The 14340-nt window shown below is 44.6% G+C and overlaps 1 protein-coding gene across 2 annotated transcripts in view; it reads left to right on the plus strand.

Moving 5' to 3' along the window:
* The first annotated feature begins 1461 nt into the window (after window positions 1-1461).
* The window catches only part of LOC144825273 (protein regulator of cytokinesis 1-like), a 338110-nt gene continuing 325231 nt past the window's right edge, over window positions 1462-14340 (plus strand). Inside the window, exon 1 of one of the 2 annotated variants that reach the window (XM_078684111.1) lies at window positions 1462-1678. In XM_078684111.1, coding sequence (XP_078540237.1) covers window positions 1611-1678 — 68 coding nt within the window. In that variant the 5' untranslated portion in view covers window positions 1462-1610. The remainder of the gene's footprint in view (window positions 1679-14340) is intronic. The other variant, XM_078684110.1, reaches the window with a different exon arrangement.

Below are 14340 nucleotides of genomic sequence, written 5' to 3' on the forward strand. Positions count from 1 at the left end.
AGATTGCGAACAGTCTCTCGTCTCCACTGGTGGTTGGTCAAGGCGTCCCTCAAGGTTCTGTCCTTGCTCCCACTCTGTTTAATCTTTATCTGGAACCATTAGGGAACCTCCTAAGCAAATCTGGAATCCTCTACCATCTCTATGCGGACGACACCCAAATATACCTCAAGGTGTCTTCACCTCATGATCTCTCACTACTCAGCTCTACTCTCAACGCTATTCACAACTGGATGTTAGTGCACCAACTCATTCTCAATCCCTCTAAAACAGAATTCCTCCTCTTTTCTAACTCTCTCTCCCTGCCTCCTGTTCAATCCTGGTTGGATCAGTTGAATCTACTCAACAGTAAACCCATCATTGTGGACTGCACTAAATCCTTAGGCTTCATACTGGACAAAAGACTCAACCTAATCTCACACATCAATTCCATGGCCAAGAGCGCACGTTATCAGCTGCGCCTTCTTTGGGGGATTCGTCGGATCTTCCCGGAGAATGACCTAAAAACCATGGTTCAATCGCTAGTGCTCTCTAGATTGGACTATTGTAATTCTCTTCTGACTGGCCTTCCCAAATCTCACCTCCCACCCCTCAAATCCGTCCTCCATTCAGCAGCTCGCTTCATTTCAGGGTCCAAACGAAGTGACCACATCACCCCTATCCTGTCTTCTCTCCGATGGCTTCCCATCGAGGCTAGAGCTATCTACAAAACGGCGTGCATCACCCACAAAGCTTGCACTCTTCTTCCCCTCGCTATCTGGCGAATAAACTGAAATTGTCTGGAGGCTCAAGACTGTCTCGGAATGCAGAAAAGTTCCTTCTTGAGCCCCCCTCCTTCAAAAGGGAAAAATTGATGGCACAATCGTTCTCAGGTAATGTGGTGAGAATCTGGAACTCACTTCCTCCTTCGCTCCGTGCCATCACCTCCATCCAGATCTTCAAAGCGGACCTCAAATCTCTTTTATTCCAAAGACACTCTCAGAACTAATTCCCCCCTTCTCAGACCTCGCCAGGAAGTTCTTTAGTCATTGTAAATGTGTCGCATATATTTATATTTTTATTTGTACATTCTGTGCTTGCTGCCTTTGATTTTGTGTTCTGTTTGCCTGAGTTTTTTTGATTCTATGGCCTGCTATTTTTCGCCAGGAAACTCTTCATTTATTGTAAAATGTGTCATTTATATTAATATTTTTGCTTTTACAGTCTGTGCTTGCTGTTCCTGAGATTGTGTGCCTTATGCTTACGTCGCTTTGATTCTATGGCATGCTATTTTTATTTGTTCCATTTCTGTAACAGTTCTCTCATGTAACGTAACTGGTTATATTGTACAGTGCTCTGACACCTTCGGGTAAAGTCTGCGCTTTATAAGAATGCATTAAATAAATTTTTTTTTTTTTTTTAAAGGCGTGGTGCGCTGAAGCCTGGGCGTGTTGTTTGTACGCATGAAACGTATGATGTCAAGCCGTTCGACCATTGGTGTACCTGCTTTAGTTGCCGTTCAATTTGAAAAATTCTAGCTGTGCACTTGTGCAGCGAAACCGTCGTAGTCGTGGGGGATCGCGTATTCAAGTTCGGATTACTGCTAACGGGTTTGGAGTCGTTTGTAGGACAAAATGAAACTGCCTCAGTTGCCGCTTTGTACGTGTAGTGGGGAGAACCGCATGGCCGCGATGAGGCCGAGGTAAGGGAGACAGTGTTGGTGCCCTGTTCATCGAAGGTTTGGCGGGGCTCTAAGGTGACGGCTGGTGTCTTACAAATATTTGGCATCAGGGTGACCAAGAAAAGTGCACCAAAAATGCAAGTGCATGAGGGCGGTAAAAGTTAACAATCTGCATTACTCTAACCTTTGATTAATGATTCTTTGGCGTTCTACCGGTCCATGTAAACTTCCACTCACACCATACTGGAAAAAAGAGGTGTTGTTTTGAGATGGGACTGAAAGCTACAAGAGACTGTATGCAACCAACTTCAAGGTGCGTGCCTTCACTGGGCACTCAAATGACCAACACACCACACCCACCCATTTTTAAATACCCATACCTAATTCCAGAAACATACAGGCATCAGTGTACACATACACGTTGTGTAATAGTAACTACATTGCAGTGGGGTTATTTGTTAGTTTTTCTACCTCAGCGTGCTGATTTGTAACATTAACGCTGCCAAATTTTCAGACTGCTTCCATGGCGTTTCCATTAAGTGTGCGCATGAGTGAACTTCCATTGCCAAATGTGACATGCCAAGTGACACATTAAACACAAGTAAACCAAACTATGAAGTCTATTAAAACACAAAACGCATAAATCCGCTCCTTTTGAGCATTATCGAGCTCTGGAAAAGCCCTGTTTACTGGCTACATTGCATTGTGTGACAGGCTTACCAACTTCACCAAACTGTGATCCTAAATAAATATCTTTTTTCCCTGTACCTTCTTTTTCTTCATAATCACATATTCGAGCACCTTTAAATATGTGAGTCCAAGATATGTGCTGTACAAAAACATTATTGTGTTTGATTTAAAATTATATAATTTTACTCCATATATAATCTATGCCACTTACAGGAGTGTACATGAGAAGTCTCCTCTACAAGTATTAGGCTTTTGTGACTGCTTGAGGACGAGTTTGATAAAGGACACTAGAACTGTAGCAATAACGCGAGGAGGAAGAATCTGTGCCAAAATCCCAGCCACCACCAAATGTGTCTTGACAACATGTCAGTTTATTCATGACAACCTCTCTCCTTTTCTCGTCCCGGGAGGCTCTGACGCCCTCACAAAACTTCAAGCAGTTCCAAGGGGCAGAGAGCAGCTGCAAAGTTCTTTTGGTTAGAAAATGTCAAAACTAACGTGGGCAGCTCTACAACTTTTACTATGGATGTATTCTATAAAAAACACATTTTCTTATTGTCATTTTAACACGACTTTCAAAATGTGATAATGCATGAAATTAATATCATGTAGTTGCGTAATTTCATGCAGTTTCAAAGTCCCTTGTGGTCTATTTTCTGTGGGATCTTAAGTTAATTTTTATGTGCTCCAATCAACGAAAGTGTAAGATGGAGCTGTAACATGTAGAAAGATCCATTTCTTCAACATGAGGTATGCAAAGATCTTTCAAAAATTATATCAAAATAGAGTGGGCAGTGGTTAAGATCCTTCCTTCTTTTGTTTGTTAGGGGGAGCCCCCCTTCAACCATTGCATTTTTAAAGTACCCCTCATACTTAGGCACCACAGCATTCTGTGGTTGTTTAAATTTTGCAACACGTACATTTTGCTTTGGTGAATGCTCCAAAGGGGTCGCACCAGGATCCAGCTGCTGTTTTTTCCTGAGTGCTCTCTTCGTATTACTAAGGTGTCTGCCTTCTTGATGTTACTGCCAGTGTAGTGCTGTTGATTTCCCTGAGCCGCCCTCTGCCTCCCACTTCCTGTTCAGTTACTAAAATGTATTCTAGGAGAGCAGGCAGCAACGTCTACTGCGCATCAAGTATCTTTTCAACTGCCTGTCTCTCACCATAACAGAACCACGGATTGTTTCCATAGCACCTGGACTGTACCAGGCCAATCTGATACCACACATCGTTCCCCTTAAACAAATACAACAGAGGATATAACCTTTATAATAATTACCTAATACAAAATCGAATAGCTAGACTACCTCACATGCTAAACCCAACTTAAGACTTATTGCGAATAACTCTACAATATATTATGTAAATTGATATCATCACCATGTACGATAGCATTAAGGTATCAACACATTATGCAATTTGTAGCTTCACATTAATTAACCCACAACAAAATCTTTAAACTTCTTAGGACACGAGGCGATCCTCCCACTGTGAGTTGTCTTGGAACCCTCCTGATAAGTGGTACTCTTATCACACGTTCTACTGGCACCCTGCCCTAGCCATCGTCTCCTCTACTCCACAGCTCCATTCATTTTCTGCTAAACAATCCCCATTCTCACCACTCTCAACTTTTCCACCTCTATTCTCCACTTACTTTATAGTTTGTTCCTCTTACATCCAGAACCAGTTCCCACTGTTACTCTTCTATCTTTTATCCTCTGATGAAGCTTTATTACATCTAGCTAATCTATTAAAATGCCAGATTCTACCATCTGACAATTTGGCAGAGCAAGCAACAACCTCTAACACTTGAAGAGGCTCGGAAAAGGTGCTACTGCCCTTCTTAACCTTGTGATCAATTCTAATATGCACCCATTCGCCCTTCTGCAACATGACTTCTTTTAACACCTTTCTTTTTATCATTGTAATCCTTTTGTCCTTTGAGCCAATGTCAGGTTCTCCATAATCCCAGTAGGAGACCATTTCCTTTCATTTCCAAGGACATACAAGTTTTGTTATCATTGGTGAATACCTCGCGCCCTCTCAGCACTTTGAACGGACTGTAACCCGTCACTGGGGGAGTAATTCTGTAATCCCTGATTTTGTTTGCTTCCTTTTCCAATTCCTTCCAGCACTTATTTTCATTTGCACACTTCCCATAATCACATGATTAAATCCCTTCCCACAACCATTCACTTCTGGACGATATACTGCTGTGTGCACTGCATGAACTCCATTCCTGGTGAAGATTTTTTTTCAATTAATTAATCAGCCTTGAACTGTGGGCCATCGTCATTTAACAATTGCTTCGAAATCCCTCCCCTCAGAAAGGTCTCTCCGAAAAATTATTCCACTACATCAGCATTTGAATCAAAATCCATTAGTGCAATGACTTACTTCGGTACCCACTCTTTGTTCTAATGGCGTCCAAAATATTCACAGCTAAATCCTACCAGGGATCCTCAGGAAATTCTATCCTGCTCTCCACCTCCTACAACCCCCCCTCCCCCCTCCCTCCCCCAAGGAGGTCTCCATGTCTTCTGGGGTTTATCAGCATTAGCACAACTACATTATTCAAAGAATAATTTAATAGAGCACACATATGATACATCTATTGTAGGTCCTCGAGTTAACACAAAATATGGACCAATATTATTCCAAGTGCAATAGACAATCACAAAAGATTTGTGGGGCGGGGGTGGGGGGGTCAGACATGTCGCTATGGGGGCCATTTGGGGTCATGATCTAGACTTGAAGCCATGGGAACCTCCGTAGGAATCAAAATGATGTCTTGGAATGTAAGGGGGATGCACACTTTGGGCCGACGGCACAAAATGCATGCCTACTTGGTGCGGAGAGGGGTGCACATTGCACTGCTACAAGAAACCCACTTGACGAAGACCGATGGGGCAGCGCTACAGTGTCGTTGGAGAGGGAAGGTATTTCACACCACATATTCGGCCTATGCAAGAGGGACCTTGGTGTGGGTGCGAGCGGGGGTGCCATTTCAATGTGTTAGGCAGATTATCGATACTGAAGGCTGATTCACGGTAGTAGCAGGGCGGCTTGATGGTTGGGATATTACGTTAGGAAGCATATATGCTCTAATATTGAACAACCTGCTTTCTTGACACAGTTATCGCAGAAATTGGCAATGGTATTGACGGGCCCTATACTCCTGGGGGGAGATTTCAATTGCATTACTGACATAGACCTGGACCACTCTCATCCTCCACTCCCTGACGCTCCCGCTCATAGGATTGCTGAAGCCCGACGGGACTGGCAAAGACACTGGGGACTGACTGACACTTGGCGGGCTTGTCACCCGGGGTACTGGACTACTCTTATTTTTCAGCTCTGCATGAGTTGCACGTCCGGTTGGATGCTACCCTTTGCTCCCCTGATGTGCATATGACGGTCACGTTGAGTGAGTACTTAGCAAGGACGACGTCTGATCACAACCAGTTACTGGTGTCTTTGCACTGGGTTCGAGTTTGGTCCACTATCCCTAGCTGGCGTCTCCGCCCGGAAACACTGGAAGACCAGGTCTTCAGAACCACCATAGGTAATGCTATTGAGTACTACTTTCAACACAACAAGTCCCCTAGTCTACATAAAAAGTGGGATGCGTTTAAAGTTGTGATTCGAGGACGTTGTATTGGGGAAGCAGTGGGAGTACGTAAAACCTACCTGAGATATGTACAGAAGGCGGAACAAAGGCTCAGGGATCTAGAAAAGGAAAGACCAGGATGGGAGGATAAGCAAGAGGAACTTCTGGTGGTTAGAGAAGAGATAGCGGCACAAGTGGAGCGACTTAGGTGTCACGACAGGGCTTATGCGGCAAGGGCACACGCTGAGAGGGATAAACCTGGGCCACTATTTGGTTGGCTGGCCAACCCAGCGCGCAGAGGGGCACCGACCTTAGAACTGCATGGTGAGGGTGGCGCAGTATACTATGGACAACAGGCTATCAACACACAGTTTCTGGAATACTACACTACACTATATCAAAGTAGGCTAGATCCAGGAGTTCTGAAGGAGGGGGGTTTTCTAGACATTGAACTGCCACAGATTGAGGTGGAGGATACAGAGAGTTTGGGTCAGCTAGTGGATTTGGGAAAGATCAGGGGAGCCATAAAGCGCATGGCCAAGAACAAAACCCCGGGCACTGATGGGTTACCGGCTGAGTTCTGTGCCACGTATGTGGACCTGTTGCCCCCCACTGTTAACCCTCTACAATAGATCAAAGCAAGAAGGCTACCAACCTAGCTCAACAAGGGAAGCAGTGATTGTACCCCTCCTTAAGCCGGACAAGCTGGCGTGGGACCGCACAGCCTATCGCCCTCTCGCGATCCTTAACCTCGATTATAAGATCTTGAGTAGTGTTCTGGCCAGTCGACTTTTGGCTCACATGACAACACTTGTGCACGAGGACCAAGCTGGGTTTATTCCTTCTCGTAACACTGCCATGAATATACGAAGGCTGTGCCAACTGGTACATGGCTCGGGGGATGAGGAGGGAGAGGCGTGCGTACTATCGATTGACATTGAAAATGCCTTCGATAGTCTTTAGTGGCCATATCTGTTGAGGGTGTTTGGCTTGGGCGAGGGGTGTGTGGCCTGGACGAAGATTCTCTATAGCCGCTCGACAGCCAGGGTTCGAACGGGGTGTGATTTTTTTAAGCCTGCAGTGTGGGGAGGGGGACGAGACCGGGATGCCCACTGTCTCCCCTCCTGTTCGCCCTGGCCATAGAACCATTAGCTGTCCATTCCTGGTCGGGGCGGTGTTACAGGGGATTAGACAGGATGGGTCAAACACACGACATTGCTTTATATGCGGATGACCTTTTAATGTTCCACGCCAATGTTGTTGAGGAGTTACAGGGCGCCCGAGAATTGCTGGCTAGATTGGGGCGGATGGCGGGGGCTCAAAGTTAACTGGAACAAGACGTGCCTTTCCCAGTACATGGGGGTAGAGCAGACCCACCAGCTGGACTGGATGTGAGATGGGAAAGCAGCTGCTTGCCTTATTTAGGAGTCAGAATTTATCATGAGCCTTCTGACTTATTGGAGGGCAACGTGGGACGTGCATTGAGAGCTACCAGGAGTAATTTTGATTTTTGGGGAACCCTGCCTTTGTCAGTAGCGGGGAGAGTGGCGTTGCTAAAGATGGTAGCCCTGCCTCGTCTACTTTACTATTTTGGAGCGCTACCACTTTGGGTCTCTGGAAAATACTTTACCCAGCTAAATACTATGGCTACGGGATTTTTGTGGGGCTTGGGGAGGCTTAGAGTGGCGCTGAACACTAGGATGTGCCCTAGGCAGGAGGGAGGGTTAGCAGCTCCAGATTTTGAGGCATATTATCACGCGGCTCAATTTCAATGGTACGCGAGGTGGATGGCGGGGAAACAGAGGAGAACCGGAGAGATATGGACCTGGGCCTTCACCAGCTCGCTTGGACTCTCCTCCAGTTGCCGTTACGTGAAAGAGAGGTGCCGAGGCATTTATGGGTGGTGCGTCAATGCTGGAATCGCGCTAATAGGAGAATTAAGGTGGGGCCCTCGTACGCAACTGAGATCCCATTATGGCTCTGTGAGGTGTTACCACATGGAGGAGATTGGCAAAGTTTGCGAGGCTGGGAAGTGTGGGGATCTCCAATATCGGGGACCTCTATGAAGATGGTATCCTCATACCCTTTCAAGATATCATGGAAAGATACGAAGTACCCAGACAAGACTTTCTCTTACATGCGGCATTGACGGCAGCCATTCATAAACTCTGGAAGAAAGGGGTAGAGGAGCCGCAGACCTTTCTCCCCAGTCACTTCAGCGGGGAAGGTCCAGGCGGTCACCTGTCTATATAAGAGAATTACGCAGGGGTCCAGAACTCCCTTAGAGGGGCTGCGCATTAAATGGGAAGCGGATCTGGGGACACCTATAGAAGAAAAGCCTTGGGAGATGTTGCTGGAACGGCATGGAAATGTTCCCGGAACGCGAGATTTCAACTAGTACAATTTTACTTGTTCCATCGAGTGTATATCACTCTTTTTTCAAAATTAATGAGATTTTAGGATCCCGTAGAGCCTGTCCGCAGTGCAAACTGGAAAATGCCGCATTTCTTCACATGCTCTGGGAATGTCCACTGTTACACAGGTTTTGGAGGGAGGTCGTGACCAGGTTGAAAAAGGTAACGGATAGGGATATACAGCTGACCCCAGGTGTCTGTATGCCACACTGGTTTCCCCACACTGCTCGTAATAAGCTCACCAGTAAATTCATAGACTTAGGATTAGTTCTAGCTAAAAGAGAGTTTACTAGTTATTGGAAAGCGGTCACTTTACCTAATACAGCGCGATGGCTGCGGGAATTTATAAAGTGGGCGGATTGTGAGGGGATCTTCCGATTTACAAATGGCTCGGAGAACCAATAATGACAAATTGCTGGATGCGGCTAGGCCCTGGGTAGCGATGGTGGACCTGCTCATGAATCCAACTGACGACGATGACTGACCTTCTGAAAAGAGGGACTTCTCCTCCTGCACTGGAACATTACCTCTGTAATGTGGGTGGGAAAGATGATAGGTGAGGTGATTGTTATGAGAGCATCCCCCTAGTTGGAACCTTGATCACTGACACAATGCTTTTAATTGGATGGCAGGAGTGCATGCTGTGTGACATGGGGGATAAAGGAGGGGAGCGACATGTCTGACGGGGGGAAGGTGGTGGACCTATGTTGCTTGTTTACATTTTTATTTTGACATAGGTTTCGGGCCAGGTTAGCCCCTGACTGCGTCCCTAACATTGGATTGCAGGTCTGCTTACCACGTGTATCCATCAGTGGTGGTGAGTGATATAACTATGTACATACATGTTATTTAGTCTTACATAACAGTCCCTGGGTCTTTCTCTTATATTTTGATGTATCTCCTGCATTTTTTATACGGAGATGATATTGTGACTGTACTAACAGATAGTGGTTCAGCATGTATAAGTGTTAGTCACTTTGGTATTGATATATTAGGCTCATCACCATTTCGTATTTTTAGTTTTGGCATTCTTTGTATCGCCAATCTGTTAATTTTGGACTTATATTAGTGAGAATGGGCAATTATATCAGTTTTGCTCCGTTCTAGTTTGTTCAATATCATATGTGTCTTATATATGTCTCTTCCTATCAGATTTCCCTGAGACGTAGTTTATTTCGCCGTGGAGATCTTTTTCCTAGTGGGCATCAACCGTTTTTGACTCTTGATTTCATTTTGGAGCCACTTAAGAATCAGTCAATACATGGGTGTGTCTACCATTATAGATCTTCTAGGTGGTTTGGTACAGTTTTTATTCTAAAACTACACAATTTTCTTGTGTTGGTATGTAGGTTTAGGATGTTGACACGTTTGTCTTTGGTCTACCCTGCATGGTCTAAATGGTCGCTCTTTATCATCTTTATTCTATTTGGTTACACTTTACATATCTTGTTCTTTTGTTACTGTCAGGATTCAGTGTATGTACTGATCCCTTGTTGTATTGCTCTGTTTTGTGCTAAGTATAGAGCTCTCTTGTAGAACTCTCTTCTATAACACATCTGCTTTTGAGCACTTCTTTCGGGTGATTTTTATTAGCTGTGAGATCTCGGACCAATATATGTTACATATGTTTTTGGCAATATAGGAATCTGTTCCCGTGGATGGAATATATTGACTGTTTATATATTGTGTTAACAGCCTTGAGAAAGTCGGAGTACTAATTGTGTACAGACATAACACGTGTTGGCTGCTTTTCACATTTGGATATGAGCTTGCAAAATAACAAATAATAAAGAACACTGTATACTCAAGAATCATGACCTGTTCATCTTGTCCTGTGGAACTTTGGATTAGTTCATGTCATTGCGAATCTTTTATGATTGTCTATTGAACTTGGAATAATATTAGTCCATATTTTGTTACCTCGAGGACCTACTATATATGTATCATGGGTGTGCTGTATTGGCTTATTTTTTGGAGATCTGTACTAGCTGGTTGATTTTCAACTTGTTAATAGCACTTCTGGGTAGTAAATGCCTTCAGCTTGCGTAGCACCCCTCTGTACATACAGCAACTGTACACTTAATACGATCTCCATTTTGTTTGTAACATATTTGTTCTTTTTGATGTGCGGTTATTTCCCTATCCGGGAACACTACTACCTGTCTGTTCAATTGTATATACAACTACATTATTGTACACCTTTTTTAATTTCTGAATCTAAACCTGGCCACTTGTATGAACTCTTGACCCTCTTCTTAGTTTTGACTATCCCTAAATGACCTCATACATTAATTCCAGAATCCTTTCCCTCAATTGATGGAGAGGGATCATTTTATGCCCTCTCAATAAAAATCCATTACTTGAAACAAATCGCTCCTCTGTTTCCATAATTTCTTAGTTTCCTCATTTAGTTTGCTCTTGGCTGGCCGCTCTTCCAACACAAATCTCTTAATGTCCACCTTGACATCATCAACTTTGTACTTTTCCATCCACTCACTCTCCAGAATGGCCTTCACTTCTTCACCAGCCACACTTTACTCGTCCCATTCATCCTGCAACGGAACCCTGGTCCTGCACAGACGACCTGTACAAAACATTTGCCACCTTATTTTTCGGGCTTGAAATTTGCTCCATTTTTTAAGTTTATTCCAGTAACTTAAGTGTCCTCCTTGCCAAGTGGAAAGTAGCACTTGCAGACCCTTCTGTTGTTAACACCTTCACCTAGAGTTTGTGGTCTGTATACACAATAAACTCGGAGCCCCAAAAACCCTGTCTAAACTTCCCCATTGTGAAGACACATGCCAACATCTCCGTTTCGATAACTGAGTATTTTTCCTCCGTGGGAGATGGAGGACGCGAAGCAAATGCTACAGCATTCTCCACCTTTTTACCATCTTTAGTTGACGCATGACTCAATACTGTCCCTGAACTCTTACCACTAGCATCCGTAGTGAGGATGGCATTTACTTTTAGATTGAATCCATGTAATTGAAGCTCAGTACATGTGTCCTTCTTAATGCTCACAAATTCATTATTCAATTCCTTATTCTATTTAAAAGCCTTACGTTCCTAAGTTGGTAGGGTATGCCCAGACGTGGGTCCATTGCTCACTTTGCCACTGGATTCAAGCTAGCCTGGCTGATTAACCAGAAACCGGTCCCAGGATGCTTGTTTCAAGACATGGCTTGGCAGTTCAGGCTGGACTGTTCCCATGAGGCACAGGGTCAGACTGATTTGCATATGGCCATGTCTGAACTGGGGTGGCGGAGTAGGCTAAAGAATTATGATGGATTAAACCCAGATCAGTTGACTGGGGGTGAGTGCTTGCAATGGTCAACACTCCGTCCATCATCCCTTTTGGTTTTGCTTATGTTCCTTAAGCAGTTGCCTCAATCCATAAGCTTTTTCATTTAGGAACACATTTTGAATGAAATTCAGAAAGGCCTAAAAAAGATGTAGCCTCATCTTTGCAGGTTGGTGCAGGTGCATTACTTATAGTCTTTAATTTTCTCTCTTTGGGAAAATTCTATCTTCACTGACTACATGTCTTAGGTAAGTCACAGACTTCACATTTGTTTCATTCTGCAGTTAATCAGTTCTTTAAAATTCCTAAAACATCCCTCAGCTTACTATCATGCTCCTCTTAGCTCTTCCCCAATAATAGGATGCCATCCTGGAAGTATATAACACTTATTTGTCCCTAAACAGCCTATGCATCAACTTCTGAAAGACTGCAGGAGCTGATTTCAGTCCAAAATGCCTACACAAAAACCTGTAGCAAACAAAAGGTGTTAAATGCTGTAACCTTCCTATTAGCATGGTAAAAAACTACTTGATTGCAAGCTGAGAATACATCAGTGGTGGAAAACCATCTTACACCTTTGGTCTCAGCCAATAATTAGTCATAGGTAGAGGGAACTTTACTACAATGTTTTTGTTTAGGTTGTATAGGTCTACACATAGAATCAAAGGAAGGGAGTCCCTATATTCCACAACTTGGGAGTATCATGCTAGTACCCCTCTTTAAAAAACACATAAGCCCTAGAATTATAAACAAGCATTGGCATAGCCAATAGGTCTCGCCTTCGGGACCTTATAAGTGTTTAGCCATGCAACAGTTGATGTTGTTGCACCAAGGATATTGTGCTGCATAAATAAATACTTATAGGGTCCCAAAAGCGAGACCTATTGGCTATGCCAATGTTTGTTTTACTTTAAACCATGTTAAAAACATTGACAAAGCCAATAGATTTTCCTTAGGTGAAACCTATTGGATTTTCCACTGCTTGTTTCACCTTAGCTTAGACCTAAAACTTTTGCACATTTTGCAGCAGCCTCCCTCACACTGTGTATAATGCAAGGCTAAAATAATGACTATATGGTGCTTTCTGTTACAGGCTGGGACCACATAGCACTAAAAATACACGTTACCCTTCTCCACAGCACCAAACTGGATTTAATTCTGTGGCTCTCCGGTTACACACCCAGACAGCGGCTCTCCGATTACACACACAGACATTGGCAGTGACTATATTAACCGCTTCAGCGCGGCGCGAATTTTCGCGCTGTGCTGAGCGTTCTAATGAGCCAACGGGCTCATGACGGAACGGTTCCGTCATGAGCACCGGCCAACCGACGCTCATGACGGAACCGTTCCGTCATGAGCATGGAAGGGGTTAACCAGTAGAGGTTTAATAAGTAAAAGTTAATTTCCCACCAATTAGTTTAACCTGCATTTGTTTTTATTTTAAAGTATGTTATTTTATAAGCAGTTACCTGAGGGTGACAGGAAACACAAAATAGCTACAGCATCATTTTTCTTTTCAGCCATGTTTTTGACCCCTCCCCCACACTCACTGACCACGCCCTCATTGCACTCACTAGCGCAGTTTCTATACTCTTTCTTTAATGCACTTTGACTGTTCTATCAACTTTCTGGTCCTTCCCACCAAAGATCACCCCCCCTCAGTGTGCCCATATAGTTCAGTCCTTTCCTCTCTCTGGAGAGTGCCCTTTACCGTGGCAAATCTAGAGCGAGCCAGAGAAATAAACCCCAGGGGATTGGCTACCAAGACTCTGCCGGAAAAGCTCCCCATCAATTCTCTTAAAGGGTACACAAAAAATAAGAGAAATTGTATGAACGTGCACCCATGAACGTGACCGGTCGTGCACGGAGCAGTGTCTTGTGTGGTATTCGGCTAAAGTCAACTAATACGGACCAGGATGAGGAAAGAAAATGTAATTCGAAGTGCACTATACCTCCCACTGTTATTAAACATATATATGTATATATTTATAGGCATGAGGAGGTAAATTGATTTATTTATCCAGAAAGTCACGAATTTTAGGTGCAGTGTCTGAACTGGTACTAACAGCAAAAGCCATCTGGCCTCATCGACGCCTATCCGCTAACCTACGTTATTTGACGCTGCAGAGATTTTAAATATCTGTGTATATTGAATTTCACAGTGCATCAAAGAGAAGAAGGCGCTAGGCTTTAATATAAAAAAAAATTCAAACGCTACCGAGTGAAAAAAAGCGATGACATCGCTCACCTACGAAACCGAAAGAGCCCGGGCTGAGAGTGAGGGCGGGGGCTGCCCGCGCATGCGAGATCCGAGCCCCGAGCCCCGGCGCCGAAGCAGAGTGCGGCATCTTAAGTCCCGGGTCCCAGGAGGGGGCCCGGGTGAAGACCAGCGCTGCGAAGGGAGATCGTTGATCGAGACTTACCCCTGGCTGACGAGAGACAGACACGGAACACGCTAAAAGAGCCCGGTGAGTTTGGGGGAGGGGGGGAATGTGTGTGCGTGCGTCTGTCTGTGTGTGTGTGTGTTGTGTGTGCCTGCGTGTGTGCCTGCCTGTGCCTGCGTGTGTGCCTGCGTGTGTGCCTGCCTGTGTGCCTGCCTGTGTGCCTGCCTGTGCCTGCGTGTGTGCCTGCGTGTGCATGTGTTGTGAACAGCCGGCCGGGA

This window comes from Lissotriton helveticus, chromosome 3_1 (genome assembly GCF_964261635.1).
Source record: "Lissotriton helveticus chromosome 3_1, aLisHel1.1, whole genome shotgun sequence".
Classification (NCBI taxonomy): domain Eukaryota; kingdom Metazoa; phylum Chordata; class Amphibia; order Caudata; family Salamandridae; genus Lissotriton; species Lissotriton helveticus.